Raw genomic sequence first — 20,373 nt, 5'->3', positions numbered from 1 at the left:
TTTTTTTGAAAGAAAGGTAAGGGGGGAAAAAAAAAAGCCAAAGTCAGAATTCACAAATAAGCTGCAGTAAATCCTGAAAGAGCCCATATTGCCAATCCTTTTGTATTTAAGGGGAATGTAGAAGTACTTGAGTTCTTGCAGATGCCAAGTTAGGGGTTTTTTGAGCTGCTTTGCTACAGACAGACTTGCTATTGTTTCTGTTGCCTACAGGAAAGGATTAAATTCATGTGCTGTGTTCATAAGGTGGTACTGAGAAACAGCATCCTACTGTAGATGAGATAAATACAGCATAATGTAATTAATAATTTTAACATATTTGTATTTCATTAGGCAATAATGCAGCTTTACCAAAGTTGGCAGAAGAACTAGAATTTGAAAGTAACTTGAGAACTGACGAGGTATTTATATTTTGCAAATTTTGACTATACTGTTTGTTGTATAACTATACATCTTGCTAGGGTTTCTTACTATCTTTTGATTTTTGTGCAGCAAAAATGGCATTTGAACTTCAAAACTTTGGAAGAGTCACTTTTCAGATTATTCAGCTGTGCTTTTCTAAGTAGCTGCCATTTAAATTGTGGGCTGTCTGTGTTATTCTGTGGTAGAACCAATTCTTTCCGTCAGCCATGCTCCTTCTGTGACCATGACATCCAAGTTTGCTTTTCTTGTTGGTCATGCTGTATGCATGTTGCTTGTGATAGTACTTGTAAAATGGTCATACATGCATTAGCTCTTTCACTTAGCAATTGTTAGTTTAGTTCTTTGAAATAGTAAACATGCACTGCTGTTCATTTCCTTGTGTCATTTCCTTGCCAGTCTTCAGACTCACCTATTCTCTGTGTTGAGGAACACTTGTTCCTGTTCTTTACTGTTATCAGATAACTCTGTTATCTGTTCTAACAGAGGATAGGGCATCCTGGGTAATCCAGGGTACTGGGGCTCATAGCAACCTATAGCTTGTGTATGAGCAAAGATGAGCTTGTTTGTGTGTGTCTATGCTGTGATCTGTGATAGCCAGGGTTCTAGATGGGTTAATTCTTCATTCAGATGCAGGACTGGATCCACGTATTCATATCTTGCCAAACTCTGATAATAAGCATTTTGATGGAGAACATGGGCCACAGACTCCCAAGCATCTGTGGAAGGGTGGATCTGCACAGAGCTCCTGGCAGCAGCTCCAGGGCAGATGAGCTGAGTAGTTCTAAACCATGGTTTTGATGCCTGGGATGCACTTCAAGAAAATCCAAGTCTGGTGGGATGTATTGATTTGAGTTCCACCTGCAAAAAGCTGTACTGTTTGCCAGCATAAGGTAGTCCTAGGGTCAGTATAGGCATGTTCATGTGGCACTGTAGCTGAGTGTACAATGTCCAGATCTGACCCAAGTACACTTTGCTCCATACAGCACTATCTATGCATTAGTAACATATAGCTGATCTGCAACTTTAATTAAAAAAAAAATCAAACAAAAAACCCCAAAACACATGAGTTTTAAGAGTTCATAGTACCTTGTTATACATTGCAGGTACATATTTTTCTGTATAAGTGAACATTTGTAAAATACTGCTCAGAGTAGGCTTCCTGAGATTTCACTTGAGACCTCCTTTTTTAAACTGATCCCTGGTACCAGAGTTAACTCTAAGGTCAAGGTTAGGCACGGTATGGTTCACAGTATTTTAACTTAGCGCAGCTATTGTTCCTTATTAGTGTTTTTACTGCTCTTTTAATAAAGCTTTTTAAGACTATTATAAATCATGATAAGATAATGTTCATCATGACATGAGAGAGAGGAGTAAGGCATACTTATTTTGGATGTCGGCAATATTTTTGTTTCTTTTGATTTTGTGTTTAGCCACAACAGCCTGAAAGTCCAAGAAGTGAAGAGGAATATGCAGATCTTCATACTAAAGAGTTTCAAAAAGGTAATTTTTGTCTTGATACCAGCTTACTTTTCATACCTGCTTAACTATTACTTACGATGGGAGGGTTGTAGATTTGATATGTACTGTGTGTAGATGGACTGAAGCACAGCCTGCAGAAATCTTGAAGTATTTCTAGGAGCTCATGTGGCTTTGCGTTTGCTTTGTAGGAAAGGAGGGTCAGCCTTTTCTTCCAATATGATATGCTGAAAGACAGGTAGAAAGCATTTAGGATTTTTAAAAGTAGACTGCTAACATTCTATTTAAAATCAGTAAATATAAAAGAACATTTGCCCAGGAAAGATAAAGAAACTTCCCCAAAGAATGGCTTTCTTCTTTATAACCTTAGAACATCCTGAGTTTGGGTGTTGTAACAGGCCCTATGAGACTATAACAAGAGTAAGTACTATCTGACTAAAGCCACAGAGACTTTAGGGAAAGTATTTTCTTTTTTACTTTCTGGCTGTCCAGAAGATTAAAATATTTCTGACCATCCACTGAAATTGAAGAGCACTTTTAAGTAGGTAATCACCTAGCTAGAAATCTCTGTTCGTCAACTTGGATCTGTGCTAAGTAATTCCTTTTCCATGTATTAAATTAGTCTGTGATAAGACAAAAAAAGAAAAATTCCCCATTTCCCCAAACCACATATTTTAAAATGTGTTGCAATCATTTGGCTTTCCTATTAAAGCAGAAACAAACCCCCCTGCTTTGTTCCCATCTTGATGGATTTTGTGCTCCAGATGCATTACAAAGTTGTTTACAACACTACCAGATGAGAGTTAATCCTCAGTTAATGGAATAACAAGCAAAACTAAAGCAGATTCCAGGAGGTACCAGAGATACTGCTGCGTATAGACTCCAAAGAGGTTAAAGATGCATTTCCTCTTATGGAAAATTGCAGCTGAAATGCTGTCAAAGGACACAGTGTTAAGCTCCCTTCTGAGTTTTCAGATGTGCATACCAGAATAACCATTTATCGACTAGAAAACAAAAATAGGGGTGAAATATGAGCATTGGTATAAAACTCTGAATTCCTTTTTATTCTTGGGGTAGGTCAAATTCACATACCTGGTTTAATGGTGGTGAATATTCATGTAAGTGATAAGAGATATGCTCTGCTCACAAGAAAGAAAATGTAAACTCTGAGAATCGGTTAGAAGAATGTGCTTTTCAGGACAGCAGAGCCAACACTTGAACTAGTTTTTCTGTACTGTGAGATTTCTTTGAAGTGCCTGAAAAACCGCATCACTCCACATCACTCAGTCACCCAGACAGTACTTAAACTTTAAAATGTGCAGATTGAACTAGCTGTGATAATCTTGTTCCATGTAAAATGTTTAACAAAAATCCATTTGTTGTGTAAATCATGTTGGATATGGCATGCACTGAAGAATAATGCTTTGTAACTCTTGGTACAGAGTTTTTTCTTTTTCTTCCCCACCAAACAATAATCTCTCTTTATATGTATATACATGCATATATACATATAGCTCAACGTACGTAAAAGGAAGTTGTTTAAAAGACAAATGTGTGTCCTGTCATGAGTATGAACAGCAGACACAGTAGTTGAGTAGTCCAAGATTCCTTGGAATGTAAACAAATCATTGCTGTTTGAGTGGGTAGGATCTAGCTCTTCGTTTGACACTGCTTTAAAAATTGAAAGATGTTGTGCAACTGAACAGTATAGCTGGGGAAAAACTGGTGCTAAAACATGTAGATTTAAGAAATGAGATACAAATTATATAAAATTTTACACAGTAGTTTTCTTGAATCATAGGCTTATGTTCTTACTGTAGCTGAAAAGTGCTTGGAATGTTTTAGCAGCTTTTTTTCATTAAAATATTCATAGCCTTTATGAATCAGACTTTAAGGGGTTTGTAGAACACTCAATGAAGCAGATTCTTTATGTTCCTCTTTATGTATTGAAATGGCTTTGAAAGGTGTCATATTCTTTCAGAAGTGAAGGGTATTCATCAGCTCCCATAATTCATAATTATTTTCCATGTTTTTGTGATATGGAAGGCAAAGGCTGTACTTCATCAGAGTTAAAATACAGTAGGGTCTAGCAATTGAACAATTGCCTTGTGTGCACTATATAAGCTACAGGTCTCAGCAGTACAATTACACAAACTTCAGTTGTCTTCAAACATAATATTACGGCATAGATTTCATTGTGTTTTACTTCATTCCATGATCCAGCATCTAGTGTTGTGATGGATCAAATTCTGATCCATTCAAATGCTGGAACTGTATTTGAAATGTCAAAGTTACCATATTTTTCATAGATGGCAGCCTCATGATTGCTTGTTTTCTAGCCATAAAGTGATTCTTGGTTATCCTATACTTTAGAAATCCATATTCTTCATTTTTATTTTAGTTTTGTTCAAATATTGTTAATAAGAAGATTGGATACCTTTTACTTCCAACATTGAAAGTTAGTTTTATATAGTTTCAGGTACTCTGGAATCCTTTCAGAAAGGTGAAGTAGAGGATACTATGACACTTCTCTCTTGCTCAGCTTTTCTGATTATATTTGTAATTATTTTTTAATAGATCTGCTGCAGAGGAATGTTGCTTTAGAAAAAGAAACTTTTCATGTAAGTTCTCAGGTTTTAAACTTCCTCTCTAATTCTGAGATTTTTTTTTTTCTTACTTGCGTTTCCTTCTATTTACATTAAATATTCTCAAAAGGAAAATACTATTTTTGTGTGTTAAGTTTATGTATATGTGACTGTGTAGCTGTGTAAGTTGATGTCTAATTTGCCAGTATATAAATCTTGTATTGTTGTTCCACAGTCTGTGACTATTTCAAGACTGTTACTGGTGGAAAAGAGAAGCTTGATTGTCCTCCTTGAGAACAGAGGACAAAAATAGGGATTATCCTTGGGGCTTTTGATAAGGACTATAAATCTATTATTTTAAAGCAGTCTACTGTGATTTCACAAGAACTTGAAGCTTATAAGTATAAAAGGATGACTGGGAAAGTTGCAAACATGAAGTGTTTCTCATGGAGCAGAAACAAGACATTTAACACAGATACCAAGTTAAGATAATGTGTGCTGTCTTAAATTTGGGTAGTAAATTTATTTATTACTGTGTTGTAATGCTGATGGGACACTGATGCTAGTGAGATACTTCTGTTTCTGGATATATATAGGAGAGTGTCTTAAATTCAAAAATGTTTTATGTGAATTGATAATAAACTCCTTTAAAGCACACGGTAGGGTGCTTAATTAAAACTCTTCTCATTAAAAATATCAATTAGAAATTCTGAAAATAGAATAAGTCAGAAGTTCTTTCATGGTGTTATCCTATAGTAGTAGCATTACTTGAGCTCTAGGAATATATTGCTTTCATAATACTGCTACTTTCATTCTAATGAGTGTTGTGCTTAAAAGTAGTAAGTAGGAAAAGCTTTCTCCCTTTTATGTTTAGAAACTTTGTGGGGGGGAAAAAGAAGGTAAGGAGTTACCTTTCATCGTGTTTTATATGTAGGTGGAAAACTTGGATACCCAAATAACTGAAGAACATAGATCTAGAGGAATACAGTGTAAATCTTCAGGATCAACGGATAAAGAAAAATGTGAGTGATGCAGAACTATACTAATTTGTGTAAAGCTTTTCTGTTGAAAAGCAAAGTTCTGTTGCAATTAGGCCATAAAATGGTATTTTTTGGAGGAAGGAATGGAATATCAGGAATTCCAAACTCCAAAACAATTGTTCTTCCCAAAACAACTTTAATATTACAATTAATATATTTGACAAAAAATATCATAACAAGTTTAATACTGCACAGAAGAGTATTACAGTAGCTTTTTTGCTTTTAAGTGAACAAACTTTTTTTATTTAATCATTAAAATCGTTACTAATTTTACCATTTTTTAATAAAACACAATGGAGGAATATAAAGCTGAGGAGACCTGATCATCAGAGGAAAATCTACCCATTCTGGCTGGATGCTTCCTTCTGTTAGATTGGAAAGAACTAAGTTTTAGTGTAACATTTTGTCTGTCTAGAAGCCAAAAGTAAGAAGGAAGTCAGTCCACTGAATGGCATAAATATTTCTAACTTAAAGTTAGGTAAAGTTAACTCATTGCTAATGAGACATTTTGTTGACATAATAGTTATGGGGTTGACTATGTAATGCCTCTTCAAGTTCTGCCCTCAACTGCTTTTGTCTTTTCAGAATAAGAATAATTGAAAAAAATAAGGATAATTGATGTATTTTTTTGGTAACAGATTTATTCTAAGTATTTTGATTTGCTTAAGTGAATAATTAGAAAGCCTGCTGTATTCATTGTAGTGTCCCACATAGCATTAGCTGCTTTCTTTGGGTGAGTTGAAGTTAAGGTTGATGTTTTATTTCTTGATGTGATACCTGACACATTTCAATTTTGATCTTATATTTAAAAACAAACAGAAAACCCACCCGTACAATACAAGAAACATGGTAATTCTTTTTTGTGGTTGTTTTGCCTTCACTTTTTGGAGAGGGGTTAGCAAAACTTTCTGTTCTTGTAAATAAGATGCTACTTTTCAGAATCTTTTAAATCATGGTAATGAGCTGTTATGAAAGTGGCATCAAAATCTGACAAATGCAGAAGGCACTTCTGTAACAGTTGAACTGTTGTTTCTTTTTACAGACAACCAGCTGATTGCTCAGGATGTGAGGAAAGATGATGAAGAAAGTCAGTGTTCCAGAGCAGAACCTGATAACATAAAGGTATTTTCAAGAATATTTTCTTAATGTTCTGCAATTGTAATGTAAATAAAATGGAAGTTTAAGGTTTATTTCTATAGCAGATTATTTTGAGAGATATTTTCATTAACTGTAAACTACTTCTGCATTGTCTCTTGAATACAAAATGACTATAGAACTAACACACTTTTCAAGGGGGAGGCAACTGAAAAAAGGCAGGGGTCTGTTTTACTATGCACAGCAGCTGAATCCCTTCGAGGTGTGATGGACAGATTTGCACATTATTAAGGAGCTTGGAATCGTGTGGACCATTGCTGGATCCTGGCTATCCAGCCAGTTCAGTGTCAGTTCAGCAGTCATCCTGACCTGAGATATGCAAGAAGGCATTGAACTTTACCTGAATTCTGACTTTGCGCTGATCCTTCTAAGGCAAAACAGGAATTCAGGTCAAAGTAGATGTTTCTTTTAAGAGCACACATGGAATATTTCTCACCCACTAATTTTGGTGAAGCTTCTCAGCATCAAATTTTTTGAGAGACATTACACAATCTTGATGAATAAAATAATTACTCATGTATTGAGATGTGGTTTGGTTTACAGGGTTTTTTGGGTTTTTTAGTGTAAGTAACTGACAATGACAGAATTTGTAGTAAGACACTCTTTTCTGTGTTGTTTCAAAATAATCTAGGAAGTTATTTCAGATGATACAGCAAAAGTGTCCAGAGAAATTGATGTAATGCATACACCTCCTAAAAGTACTACGGAAGAAAAAGGTAATGAAACTGACTGTTTTGGGCAATTTTATGAACCCATACTGAATGATAATTTTTTTGTATTTGAATGGTTCTGTGAGAAATTAGGAACTTGATCCCAGGAAATACTTGCAGATACTCTCTAGCTGTTGTCTGTTCTAGTACTGCTATCCAATAATGCATTAGTCCCAGTTCCTTTAACAGTGAGAGCAGATTTGATGTTTATGCTATGCTGTCACCACTTCATTATTACTTCAGCGTGTGTCTTGGGTAGGAAAGCTAATTGCAGATAAAGTAATGGATAGGGAAATGGCAAAATTCAGGTATGTGACAAGAACTTTTCCTAACTGACCACAAATAAGATATGTCCTTCCACTTGGGGGAGGAATATGTGTATGTATGTTATATATATTTTATAATATTACATATATATATATGTGTGTGTTTATGTGTATGTGTATATATATACAAATAAATATATTCACCTTCAAAATCAGTCCTGTTTGTTTCTGTAGAGAGACTAAACAGGAAAGAGCAAGCAAGTTGTGCTGTTATATTTGACTTATTAATTGCACTAAAATATATAATAAAATGTGGTGTGTCCACAGTGCTAATACTGGCTTTGATATAACTTCAGTCTGCAGTGGGCATGTATCAGCTTCCTGTTTTGTGGAACGTGGGAGAAAACTGAATAGTGGATTGTGTTTATCTTACCATTTCATGGCAGGTCATGCTCTTGAGCTTTTGTTTTTACCTTAAATTAGAAGACCTGTAACTCATCTAGTGTTAGGGAACCATTCTGGCAGACCAGTGTACTGTTACTACAAGGTAAATAGCGTTTATTTCTGATGGGTGTTTTTAGAGGATTTCAGAATACAGAATGAAATAATGCTTTTAGTGCAGAGGTTGTGGCTTGTACCTCTTTGCATAATAAACCAAAGGCATACAATTTCTCTCTTCTTGCCTTTTTTTTTTGTATGTGTGAAGATGAATTTATCAGTGAACAGGAAACATCTGAAAAGGAAAAGCATGATCTAGAATCAAATGAAAATTCTCCAGAGGTGAGTTCTTGTTCATGGTAGCTAACTGAGATAATACAGGTCCACACTGAAAATAAATACTTTGCATTTTGTTAACAGCAATATTAAAACTTTGACTAGACCAGCATAGCTTGTGAATATTTATGTTCGGTACTGTAAAGTACCGAAGACTCATGTAATTCAATGTCACAAAGCATAAACTTATAGACCATAAGATGTCAGTAGCTGATTACTGAAGTGGAAATAAATCCCTTCCTACATTTAACAGTACTTATAAATTGTATAGAAAGCAATTCTATAGAGCTGTCTTGTACAGAAATCATGTTTTCTGAATACCCTGTAGTTAAGATATGGACAGTTTAGGCACTAGCAAATATGATCTGGCTTTACCAAAATATTATCACTCAACAAATTTAAAGTTCTTCATGTTATCTCTTAAGTATATACTTGTGATATTCTACAGTGGTGGCTGTAAACAAATGTCTGAACCCTACAGTTAAATTTGTTGCTGACCCCTAGAAATGGACAGAGTTCTCATAGGGATGTTGGGTTGTCATTTGGGGGGTTTTTTGCCTCTAATTTGGAAGTTGAAGAAAACTTAAAGAATAAATTGTTACATTTGTTCCCTCAGAGCTTGAGTTACTAAGATCTGTTGTGGGAGGAGGCATCACTAGACCTCAGTAAATCCTGAATGAGGGACTTCATGTTCTTTCCTTGTGAACAGGAGAAAGTCTTATTTGGGATTTTGTGATCTGAACAGCTGATCATATTCAGTGCTTAAAGTTATTTTTCAAAGCTTAAACTTGAAAGTAAGGGGCCTTTTTTACTAAAGGCCTTATTTTTATAGAGTGTCACTAATCTGTATATTGGGATAGCTAGGATGTTGGCTGTTCAGTTGCACTTGCTCAACTGTTATAAATGTAGCCTCTGCCATACGCTATTTTGTTAAAGGGTCTCACAAGATATAAAGTTTGCTATTCTTGTAAGACTGAAAAGATGTGGTTGGGTATATAGGGTAAGCTAGCAGTATTTGTGAGATCAAGTGATAGAGTTGGGGGAAAGGAGGCACAAGGCACTATCTTGTCAGGCGTGCTTTGTGCCTGAGGCCAGCCATGGAGAATTTGGTATAACTGGGAGTTGTTTTGTTTCTTTTTGGCTCCATCAGTGGATTTCGTAACAGGCAGTGTCTCTTCCTGCTTCATTTATATTTTTCAACTGACAATCACTACTTCTGCCATTATTCCATTATGAAGTCAGCAGCAAGCTTTGTATTATATTGCTCAAATGCTAAATGACAGTTACAATAACTAGCATATTTTTGTCCTATACTTTTAATAGGAAAATCAGCCTGTAATAGTGAAACGGAAAAGGGGAAGGCCTCGTAAATACCCTCTTGAAGCTGTACAGCCTGGTGGTAAGTAGTTCATAATACCTGTGTGTCAGAACAAGGAAAATAACAACATTCAAGTTCTGAATTCATATTTCTTCCCTCAGGTGGGGAGTCAAAAGCTGATATGAGCACTGGGAATGTAAGTGCCTTTATTTTGTTTGGGTGCATTTAAACACAGTAATTCAAGAGCCATTTATTTGTTTAACAGTTAACAGTATTTCAGAAGTATCTTATGGAAAACTTGGTAACTGAGTTCAGTCTAAGCAAACAAGGACTATTAATAGTATCTCCTAATATAATTGAACTTTGTAAGTAAAATAGACTATTAAGTTGGAACATAGCAAGTAACAGGATCAAATTTAGTACAACATACTTAATACAAATCCAGGTGTTAAAATGGCTTGCAGTATACTTGTACACAGGGTGAAATTCTGATTGTCTTTTAATTTGTGCTGAGAGTAATTTTGGCCTGAAGGGCAAGGGTGACTTTGTTTCAAAAACTTGAGATGTTTTTCTATACTGAACCTATCATACAATAGCTCTTAATGTCTGTAAAATATTGTGTAATGCAATTTTATTACCTATATTAACGTGTACAGCTCATTGAAAGGATAGAGATGTGAGTGGTAGTAACTTAAGAGCTCATAAAACTTACCTCTTTGTTTTAAAGCTCAGCAATGCTTTAATTTCTTAACCCCTGTGAAGTACATTCACTGCTAAGAAGGTACTCTGTTGGGATTGTTTCTGGAATCCACTTGGATTACAGGACAGGGTAGTAGTAATGGATCAGCCATATTTGCATTGTATGACTAGTTGATTTATTCTGGTGGAAGGCTTCTCTGTTGGGAATTCCTCTATGTCAGAATCCATATTATTGCATAGAAAAGAGGTGATTTTAAAAATGAAGCTGTAATGGAACTTGAGTGTTCTGCCTGCCTGCCTGGTGAAGCACCAGGCATGGCTGTTGGAAGTTTTGGGAAGTCACCTAGGCTATAGATAGCAGGAGTTCACGTCCCTGCTTGTTCTGTCCCTGCAGCATTTCAGGCAGCCCTTTGAGTCCTGTCCCTTCTGCGGGTCTGGTGGAGCTTTGTTTCACAATTCCTAATCAGTTCTTCTTCCTATCCCTCTTCCCCCCAATATTAATTTAATGAAATGTAATTTGGATTGGTGTTGTGTTTGGGGTTTTTGTTTTGTTTTATTTGGGGAAGGGGAGGCTTGTTGGGATTGGTGTTTTGGTTTTTTTCCAAATAAGAATGGAAACTATTTTAAAATCCCCCTCAGAAATAGATATACCTTGGCATCCTCAACTACTGGAACAAAATCATCTTGTTCTAGTTAGACTATTTTAAAGCTCTTGTACTTCTCAGTGATGACTGATTGATGTGTCAGTCAGTTACAGGCTGGCTCCAAGAGGAGCGATATCTGCCCTCCATCTGAGACAGTGGTTCTGTAAGGTGAGATACTATCTTCGCATGACAGTTTCCCCTAGGCTGCTTTGAGAACATGTTGCTACTTCAAAGTGTAGACATCCCAGTGTAGTTGTTCAGTGATGAAAGCAACTGGATTTTTTGGACTGTCATCATAGGAGGTTATGCAATTATATCATAGCTCTTTCTGCATTCTGTATAAATGCAATATTCTGGTGATACATAACTCTGCAAATGCATATGTGTCTGTATGTGTCACATTAAGTGACTGCACTAAATTAGTTTTGTATTGCTGATAGTTACGTTTTCAGAAATGTAGATGATTGAAACTGCTCTGAACTTTGCCTTTTATTGCAGCGACTCTACTGTCAGTTAGGTTACTGCAGCTGCTATTTTTTCTTTTTTTTATGGGCTGATTTGACCCACTGCGAATTTTAATCGTATATGGAAAAATGCATGCTACTGTTAAGAAACTCAGTGCAAACTTTTCTGTATGCTTACTAGAATGATCATGGGTTCTAGATACGCAGGCATGTACTGCTATGAATAGGAGCAAGTTTCTCTGTTTATGTAATACAGTCCTAGGTTTTTCTGATTTTTTTTTTTTCTTTTTTTTAATTAAAAAAAAACCAAACTTTTTTTTGTTTTTAATTTCAGCTCCAGTTTCCTATCTTGGTGAATAGAGTTAAAACACCTCAAACTGGTAAGCAAATGATACCGGCTTTAACAAATAAAATAAAGGTGAAAGACATAGAAAATCATACACGCCCTTCATAAACATCATCTCTGGCAGTCAGTATTATCAGTGTGGAAAAACAGAGCAGTGAAGACTTGTCCCTAATTCCTACTGAGTTTTTATTTGTAAAAATGAGCAGCTTGATAACAACTAATTTCAAAGAAGCAGCTGCACTGTTAAGTGCTAAATAATGTATTGCAGAATATACAAAATAATTATTTTATGAGGATAAGCATATGGCAGAGCTTCAGAGGAAGGTAGATACCCCATCAGACTGGTTCCCATTTCTGCTTGTTTTCTTTCATCCAGCAATTATCAGTCACACTTAATACATTAACTGCTTCAAAATTTGGAATTCTGTTCAGTCAATTGGCTTATCTGTAGATATGTATCTGAAGAGCTTAGTGGTAGTTTGAGGGGATATTTCTTTCCCCTTTCACAACTGCTCTAAGATCTTCAGATCATCGCTTAACTTTAGGCAGAAATGTACTTTCAGTGCTTCAAACTGCTATCAAGTAAAGTGAGATACTTTTCTGTTTCTCTTCCTGTTCAGACATCTGTGATTCATGAAAGGTCAAACTGTGACGAGTTTTAGGTGGCATAGTCAATTCTTTGTGTGTATGGAGTCTGAACTGCACTGGTTGAATGTTTAAATGTGTCTGTCCTTATTATAGCCATTCATAAAATAGACTTGAAAATCCATTCAGGAAGCAAACAGACTTGAAAGGCAAGTTAAAAAATGGCTTGTAAACAAATACAAACATTCATGCAACAAATCTGGAAAAAACCAAGTCTTCAAATCTTCTGCAGGTTTCCAAAAGTTCAGGTTTCTACAGAGAAAATAATCTGGTAGCACGGCACATATGGACTATTTCCCATTTTCTCAGTATCTGTTAAAATGTCAGCTTTAATCCATATGCTTCAGAATTGTCTCTGGAGAGTTAGCTGATTGTGTGATGCTTGGTTTCTGTCAACTGCAAAGGGAACAGACAAGAATATTAGAAAGGTGTAAAAGTGCATTCTGGTTTGCTTTTTGTTCAAAAGGATGGACACCTGACTGTGTACATAAAGCTTAATTTAGCATGTTAAGTAACATTTAATTTTCCAGATAAAAGGCTAGTGATGTCACAGCAATTTTAAGAAGAGTGTATAAAGTAGATGAAACGTCCTGTTAAATTTTTCATCATATGTTAGTATTCATGTGAGAAAAGGGTTTGAAAACCCCTGGCAGTGAAAAGAAAACAAAGTGGGATCTCTCTCTGCAGTTCACTTATTCTGGTAATTTCTGGATGTTCTGCGTAGCAAACCCTTGTTTGCTATGGTGACAGACTTGCATGCAAAGTGAGAAGCAAAAGGATTTCTTTTCAGTCAGTACAACTTGTGTAGTTAAGAGACATCTGGCTTCTGAAAGCAGCATTCTCCTATAACACTGACACTGGACTTGAAACTACAATTGTTCCGCACTAATCAGCGGTTGCTTTTACTACTAAAAATCAGTAAAATTTTTAGATACTATAGCTTATTATCTTTTATCTTTATATATTTATCTTTATGTATTATTTATCTTTATTATATTTATCTTGAAGCAAAGGTACTACATTTTCACATCCTAAAGAGAGAGTTGTGTCTATCAAGAAAGGTGTGTCTTCCAGTTACATAGAGTATTCTTAAATCAAAAACCTTTCTGCTGTAACTTTGCCAAAACATACTAGATTTTTGTAGTATGTCTTTTGAACACAACGGAGCTACTAAATGTTGGTTATATGTTAGATTTACTTTGTGTAAAATACTTAATACATTTGTCAGTCCTGTTTTATTGCATTTCTGTATTGAATAGTTAAATATCTGTGTTTTATTTCATTTGCTTTCGTGTAAGTTTTTCCTTATGGCCTTAAAAAGGGAACTCCAAAAACCATGTGTGAATTCAAGAATATCTTTCTGTTCTTTGAGATCTCTTTTTGATCTGTTACATTGATATTCTTCTATTTATTTACCAGTCTGATTGGTGATGGGTTTAGAGTTGGTGTCGTCTTTTGTGTACCTTTCAGAAAACAAAAATAGGCAGCAATTTTATGGCAGGGAAAAGAGGTATAAAATTTGCTTTCATTTAAGTTGCTTCTCTCCTTCTATTGCTAAGGATTTTTATCCTTGCAGTGTTACACATAATTCAATTTGACAAAGTGCAAAAGCTTTGAAAAATAATCCCTTTGTTACCAGCGAGTTAGTAAAGGTAGAAGTGAGAAGCATCTGCTATGGAGGGAGATCAGGTTGAAACGTGGATCATAGGGTTATAAATGTATTTTAACATGCACAGGCCAGTCTTTAAGAAGCACTGAACTGGAAGTAAGAAGTACTTCAGCAGCAAAAGTCATGCTTGATAATTTGCATAGGAGGTATTAAACAGGTTTTAAATATTGTCCTTTTGAGTCACAGCCATCTTGGTGCTTCACTACAGGCATAGTTAAGTACTAGAACAGATTGCCTGGAGGAACCATGTTCTTGGAAACTTTCGGAATTGAACAAGATCTTGAGCAGTATGATCAGATCTGTTAATTGAGCCATGCTCTGAACAGGAGATTGGACTGGATGACCTCCAGGAGCATCTTCTGAACTAAAATTTTCTGTGATTCTGTAATTAATAACAGAATCATAGAATCATAGAATAGTTAGGGTTGGAAAGGATCTTAAGATCGTCTAGTTCCAACCCCCCTGCCATGGGCAGGAACACCTCACACTAGACCATGTTGCCGAAGGCTCTGTCCAGTCTGGCCTTGAACACTGCCAGGCATGGAGCATTTGCCACTTCTTTGGGCCACTTGTGCCAGTGCCTCACAGTAGTTAAAAGAGGTAAGTAACTTTCACTTTTCCATTAAAACAAAACAGCATATGCCACAAAGCAATAAATGTCAGCCATATAAAGCCTTACTACTAAAAAATAAAGCATAAAATTAATCATTGTCCCAGTCTCTGTATATAGCAAAATACAACAAAGTTAAAACTAGATAAACTAGATAAAAGCATTAAATATTCTGTGATGTTTATACAAAGTTTTGTTTTTTCCTTTCTTTTTAGGTACAGACATATCTAATAAGAAAGAAACAACAAATGTAAGTGTAGTCATCTTAATTTATAAGTTTATAAGCAGCATGTAATGAAAAATGTCTGTCTTCTATTTAAATTAGACTGTTCTTGCCTTACGTGCTTCCATTTTATTTTTTCAGGAAGAGGAAGCTGAGAAAGCAGAAATGATTGTGCGTAAAAGGGGAAGAAAGCCCAGGCGTTCTCTGGTTCCATCAGAGGAATCTGGTAAAGGAAAAAAAAGAAACTGTGCTATTCCTAACAGAACGAGAGGATATTACTGTGCCTTTCTGTTTACTAATAGCAACAGATAGGCTTTACTCAATTTTCCTTTCTTGAGGAAAAATCATTCAGTTACATCTAGTGTAAATATTATGTAAATATGTGTAAATTGCTGTAATCTCATGTCAGAATTGCTACATCCCAGATGCTTCTATAAAGCCTCATGAATTTTCTGTGAATTCTGGCTATGAGCTGCATAAGTAAACTCTGGTGAATGTGTGAGCAAGATTAAGTCAAACAACTGTGAATTAAAAATGCTGAAGCATAAAGGAAATGGAAAAGTACTTACTTAAAGTGGGATTTGTGAATAGAATACCTTTTCTAAACTAAGCGTCCATATCCTTTTGGAGGATTTTTGGAACATTATAGCACATGTGTAAAATTTTACATGGACAGAAACGCTGGAGCCGGAAAGAAAACGTCGGAAATTAACATCTTCTGAAGATGAACTTAAAGAGCAGGAAGAAGGAGAGGAAGAAGATGGTGAGGAAGATGATGAAGCACATTCCGGGGCCACAACAAGATCAGCCACAAGATTAGAAGCTCAAAGGTAACTGTCTGTCTGTAGAGACCAAAGTAGCAAGCTTTTTCTACATTATTCTCAGTTGTTGTGGGGGTGTTCAGGGGGTTTGTTTGTTGCTTACTTTTTCTTAAGTTCATGAGAGCTTCCCAAATAATTTTAGTTAGATTTCTAGTACTGCTTTTCTAGGTATGAAGAGACAAAAGGGTAATTGGAAAAACTGTTATAGGGTCTCAGTAGACAGACTTGGATATGTTAGTAGGCAAGAATTGATCCTGTTGTCAGTCTTAATCCTAGTGATGTCTTGGAAGTTGAGCCTGAGGGCACTTAGTTCTGATAGGTTAAAAGGGACCTCTGACTTGACTGCAGTTCACAGTTTCATTTTTGGAGTTGGAACAAGGTGGAAAATATAATTATCCAGGTCCATTTGTTTTTCCAAGTATTATCCATGTTAAAAACACGCATCTACAGTACTAGAGGATTTAATTTCTAGTACAGTGATCTGAATGCTCCTTGTACTGCAAAAGATCAGTGTGGTAGCAAGAGTTTTGTTTTCAAGAAGCTGTTTTTAATCTCCCTTAGCGTAACTCTGCCTTTCTTCAGGATATTTGTTGTGGAAGCGTAGATCAGTATCAGCTTTGAGAAGTTCTGATTCATATTGCTGCTTTCCAGAAGAGAACTCCAGGCTTTTTTTTTTTTTATGTTCACAGTGTAAATTCACCGGATTTACTTCATACCTAATGATATCATAATATATGTTGGCTGTGGGGCTTATTTGAAGCACTATCCACAGTATGCTCTTGTATTCATAATTTCAGAGCTAAATCAGAAGGTACTTAAGTAGTCTTCATTTAAATAAAAACTGAAGGTTTACTACTGCCATTTAGTAAGCAACAGTTTTGTTTTGGTTAAAGGTAAAGGGACTTCCTTTAGTCTCATGTAAAAGTTTAGATATTAATGTTTTCATTCTGATTGCTTGTGGAAACATCAACTTTTTTATTTATAGATTTGTTTGGATTGCACCTCAGATTTCTAGTACTATTTTTCTAACAAAGCATCTCAAGGTGCTGCAAACAGCCTGCATTTTGTAAGCAGCATCTGGGAATAAGGGTCTGCATCTTAATCTTCAACATTGCTGGATTATCAGTTTTTCTGACTTAAGTAATCTGTTTTGCTAACTATGAAGTTGATCTCTAGTAACCAGTTCTTCATATTTCTGAACTGGTGGATGCTGAAGTTAGTAAGTTTGTGCTTTACACTCAATAAGCAGATTCTCTTTGCTGCTGCTGCCTTTGCTGCTTTTGTTTTTCTGCTGGCACTGCAAGCTATTTTTTTAAATATGGACAGTTATGTACCAGAATTATTGCAGTTTGGAATTAGGTTTTTTATTTAGTTAAATACTGTCTGTAAAGTAGCCTTTTGATTCTACATTTAATATGAAAATGCATGTTCAGTATTGCAGTTTGTTGTCTCAAAGCATTGTAGATGGTTTGGGTTTTTCTTTTCACTGTTTCTTTTGGCAACTTTTATTTACTTGTTACAAATACTGTGCAGTCTGTATTTTCTGCACTTGGAATGCAATAAGAAAGTGACTTAGTAAAAGTATTTTGTTATATATGTACATTCATCATTCTTTTGTATTACAGAAAGCAGCCCAGCAAGCCAACCACACGTGCAACTTCTAAAAGCAGCAGTCCAAGTTCAGTTTCTCCTAAAAACCGACAGAACCTATCAGCAAAAAAAAGATCTCCAAGTGACTCAAAAATGAATAAATCTCCTCTGTTGACACAGTAAGTATTGAAGTTGAATCCTGTTACATTACTTATTTTGGAAGCGACTACATTGATCCTTTCTTTGTATGAAATGTACTGCTTCAAGAATCTGAACAGCAGTATAGTTTTGCTGTGTTCTGTTATTTTGGGATACATAACAGCTTTTAAAGGATTTTCTTCTGTTTACATCTTTTTCTTGTTTTCTTTAACATTTGAAAGACTTAGATATTTTTTTATTTTTTTTTTCTTCTTTCATCCTCACAAACCTCTTGGGAGAGTCTTAAAATGCTGTTATGCAGCATTTTAACTTGAGCTGTGATTCTTTCCTGAATGGGAGGAAGAGCAGCTGTAGTTGAGGTTAAAGCAACATAGTTTCAAAGGTCTTTCTAGGATCAGCTGATAAAAGACTCTGAGAGTCTTTATAACAAGTTTTGAAAATATTTCCCTTTCCCTCTTTTCCCCTTTTTAAAGTTGAGATTGCAGTGTAAATTCCCAAGAGTAATAAATGTGATGCACCGTTGCTATTCATCTTGTAGTTTACCTGTAAAATAGGTTATATGCCAAATACATTTAGCTGTCATCCACTCTGAAGTGTGACAGTGTCTTCAAACTGAACCTCAGGAACATGTGTATCGCGCAGTCACTGACCGACTGTCACGGTTAACCTCATGCTAATACTTTGAGTGGTTATGAATACCCAAGAGTTTAAGCCACATTTACAACTGATTGCAGCTGAAATGTGGTGGGCTTATATATGGATGCTTAAATAGAGATGAGATGTATGGATGCTTAAATATACATGTGATATTTGCCCTTTACTCCCCCTTGTGTATGCAAGACTTAAGCCACTATTGCTATTATCTTTCTGAGACAGGGTTGCAAGATAATGTAGTTCATTACATTCCATTACAATCCACAAGTCTTTCCAAAAGAAAATGGAGGAAGGAGGAGAGCTCCTTTTACACCCAGAGCACTCTCCAACATACAGAATTAGTGTCAGTATCTTGCTAAGATATGATGCGGATGTGCAAGGTCTCCCTGTGGTCTCTGCTGGTATATGATGTCTTAGTAGTAAACTTTTAAGTAACGTGCTCATCATTCATCAGAGGTGGCCAGTTAAGTTCTGTCCTCCAAACACGATTGTGCCTAACCACCCTTTCTGTTTTACAGGTCCTACCATTGTTAAAATAATTATTAATATGTTTTTCAGGTTAAAGGTGCAGTCCAACAAGCGTAAAAGGGAAGACAGCCCGACAGTGGTACGGAGAAAAAGCCAACAGAAAATGGAGGAGACACCAGTGAAGAAAGCAAAACGATAATCTTTACCAGCTAGTACTGCTCATGGAAGAGTCAAAAGGAAAAACATCTGTGCTTCTATTTTTTTTTAAAGCAAAGGGATTTGCACGTGCTTGTTTCAGAGCTCTAAGTTAATCAATGCAGTACTTTTAAGTTACATTTTAAACAGCTTTATAAACTATTGTTTATACAGAATATTATGTACATTTATTTCAAATGAAAATTAAGTTTACTTTGTATCTGAATGAAAACAAAGTAGTTATATATTTTATCATTGACTTGGAAAGTTGGAGTTTCCCAATGTGACATGCTAATGCAGATGCTTCCAACCCATGAGGCACCCCTGGGCCTACTAATACACTTTGTACATAAACTTGTAAAAATAGGTTGTATTTTACTCTGTGTATGAATCTAATCGACGATGAACATTTTATTTATTATATGGAAAGCATTGGTCTGTAAACTTTAGTATATACATTAGGTTTTTTTAATTATATATTTTACATTCTATGCAGATGTCGGTAGGAAACTTCCCCTCCACTCCCCCAGGGCTGTCTAGAACCTGAAGTTCTCTCAAATCTGCTCAGACAGTTGGTAAAGTATTTTTCTCGCATGCATTAAAGTGTAGTTTAGCATAGTGAAAGGGACCGGGCTCCTTTCTGTTCACACTTGTGACAAAGTATAAAGTTTAAAATGTAATCTGAACTAGATTATATTTTCACTTGTGAATTTACTACCAACTGCAAGAAATGGAATAGTATTAGGTTAGGTTCATCCAGTCAGCCAACACTACCCTGAAGCGAAGCAGTTTTATTTTCCAACTAAACACCTGTTCTTTTAGTATTTGTCTTTTTCAACAGAGGGACCCATTGAAATCAAATGTCACTTCTTAACTGTAGAGCGTCAGCATTTTATGTTACATTTTATACACAGGTATTAAAAAGAAAAACCTGGTATTATTGCCAGAATCTTTTTTTAATGTATATTAACTCTGGTAAGAGCAAATGTTCAAGTGAAATTGTATATAAAGTTAAACTTTTCTTATGATCAAATGTGTCTCTTGTTATGATGTGATGAGTTGCCAAACAATCTGAGATTATTTTAAGTGTTCTGTTGATATTCTGGTTTATAATTAAAAAGGATTCTGGGGGGTTGGGATTTTACTTTTTTTTTTTTCTCGTTCTTTTATTTTACTTTTTTTTTGTGAGGTTTTTTTTGAACTTGTAAGGCAGATGTTTCCGTCAGATATTCTGCTTGGTTTCTTACTGAGATTTTTATATAAAAACTATAAAATGTTTGCCAAAAAAAAAATCTGAGTTGCCCTATTTTATTATCCTTTCATTGTATTGCTGTGGACCTTGATTTTACAGGTGTATTTGGATGGAGTCATACCTATAAGCTTTACCTGATTAGAGTCTTTAAAAGTTTACGGGTGCTTATGTTCTAGGTTATATGAACAGT

At 35.5% G+C, this 20,373-nt stretch overlaps 1 protein-coding gene across 3 annotated transcripts in view; it reads left to right on the top strand.

The window, feature by feature from the left end:
• Nucleotides 1-19,964, top strand: part of BOD1L1 (biorientation of chromosomes in cell division 1 like 1) — a 37,838-nt gene extending 17,874 nt beyond the window's left edge. For 2 of the 3 annotated variants that reach the window (XM_080624993.1, XM_080624994.1), the window contains 15 exons: nucleotides 331-398; nucleotides 1,851-1,920; nucleotides 4,474-4,517; nucleotides 5,416-5,503; nucleotides 6,564-6,643; nucleotides 7,308-7,392; nucleotides 8,359-8,432; nucleotides 9,750-9,825; nucleotides 9,906-9,940; nucleotides 11,886-11,931; nucleotides 15,037-15,071; nucleotides 15,186-15,270; nucleotides 15,721-15,874; nucleotides 17,491-17,634; nucleotides 18,827-19,964. In XM_080624993.1, the coding sequence (XP_080481119.1) occupies nucleotides 331-398; nucleotides 1,851-1,920; nucleotides 4,474-4,517; nucleotides 5,416-5,503; nucleotides 6,564-6,643; nucleotides 7,308-7,392; nucleotides 8,359-8,432; nucleotides 9,750-9,825; nucleotides 9,906-9,940; nucleotides 11,886-11,931; nucleotides 15,037-15,071; nucleotides 15,186-15,270; nucleotides 15,721-15,874; nucleotides 17,491-17,634; nucleotides 18,827-18,935 (1,193 nt within the window). In that variant the 3' untranslated portion in view covers nucleotides 18,936-19,964. Of the gene's footprint in view, nucleotides 1-330; nucleotides 399-1,850; nucleotides 1,921-4,473; nucleotides 4,518-5,415; nucleotides 5,504-6,563; nucleotides 6,644-7,307; nucleotides 7,393-8,358; nucleotides 8,433-9,749; nucleotides 9,826-9,905; nucleotides 9,941-11,885; nucleotides 11,932-15,036; nucleotides 15,072-15,185; nucleotides 15,271-15,720; nucleotides 15,875-17,490; nucleotides 17,635-18,826 lie in introns of those variants that run through there. The other variant, XR_013957570.1, reaches the window with a different exon arrangement.
• The last annotated feature ends 409 nt before the right edge of the window (nucleotides 19,965-20,373 follow it).

The sequence above is a fragment of the Psittacula echo genome, assembly GCF_963264785.1.
Source record: "Psittacula echo genome assembly, chromosome: 1".
In the NCBI taxonomy this organism is placed as follows: domain Eukaryota; kingdom Metazoa; phylum Chordata; class Aves; order Psittaciformes; family Psittacidae; genus Psittacula; species Psittacula echo.
Note: the sequence above shows the minus strand (reverse complement) of the source record. Positions and strands in the feature narration are given on the sequence as shown.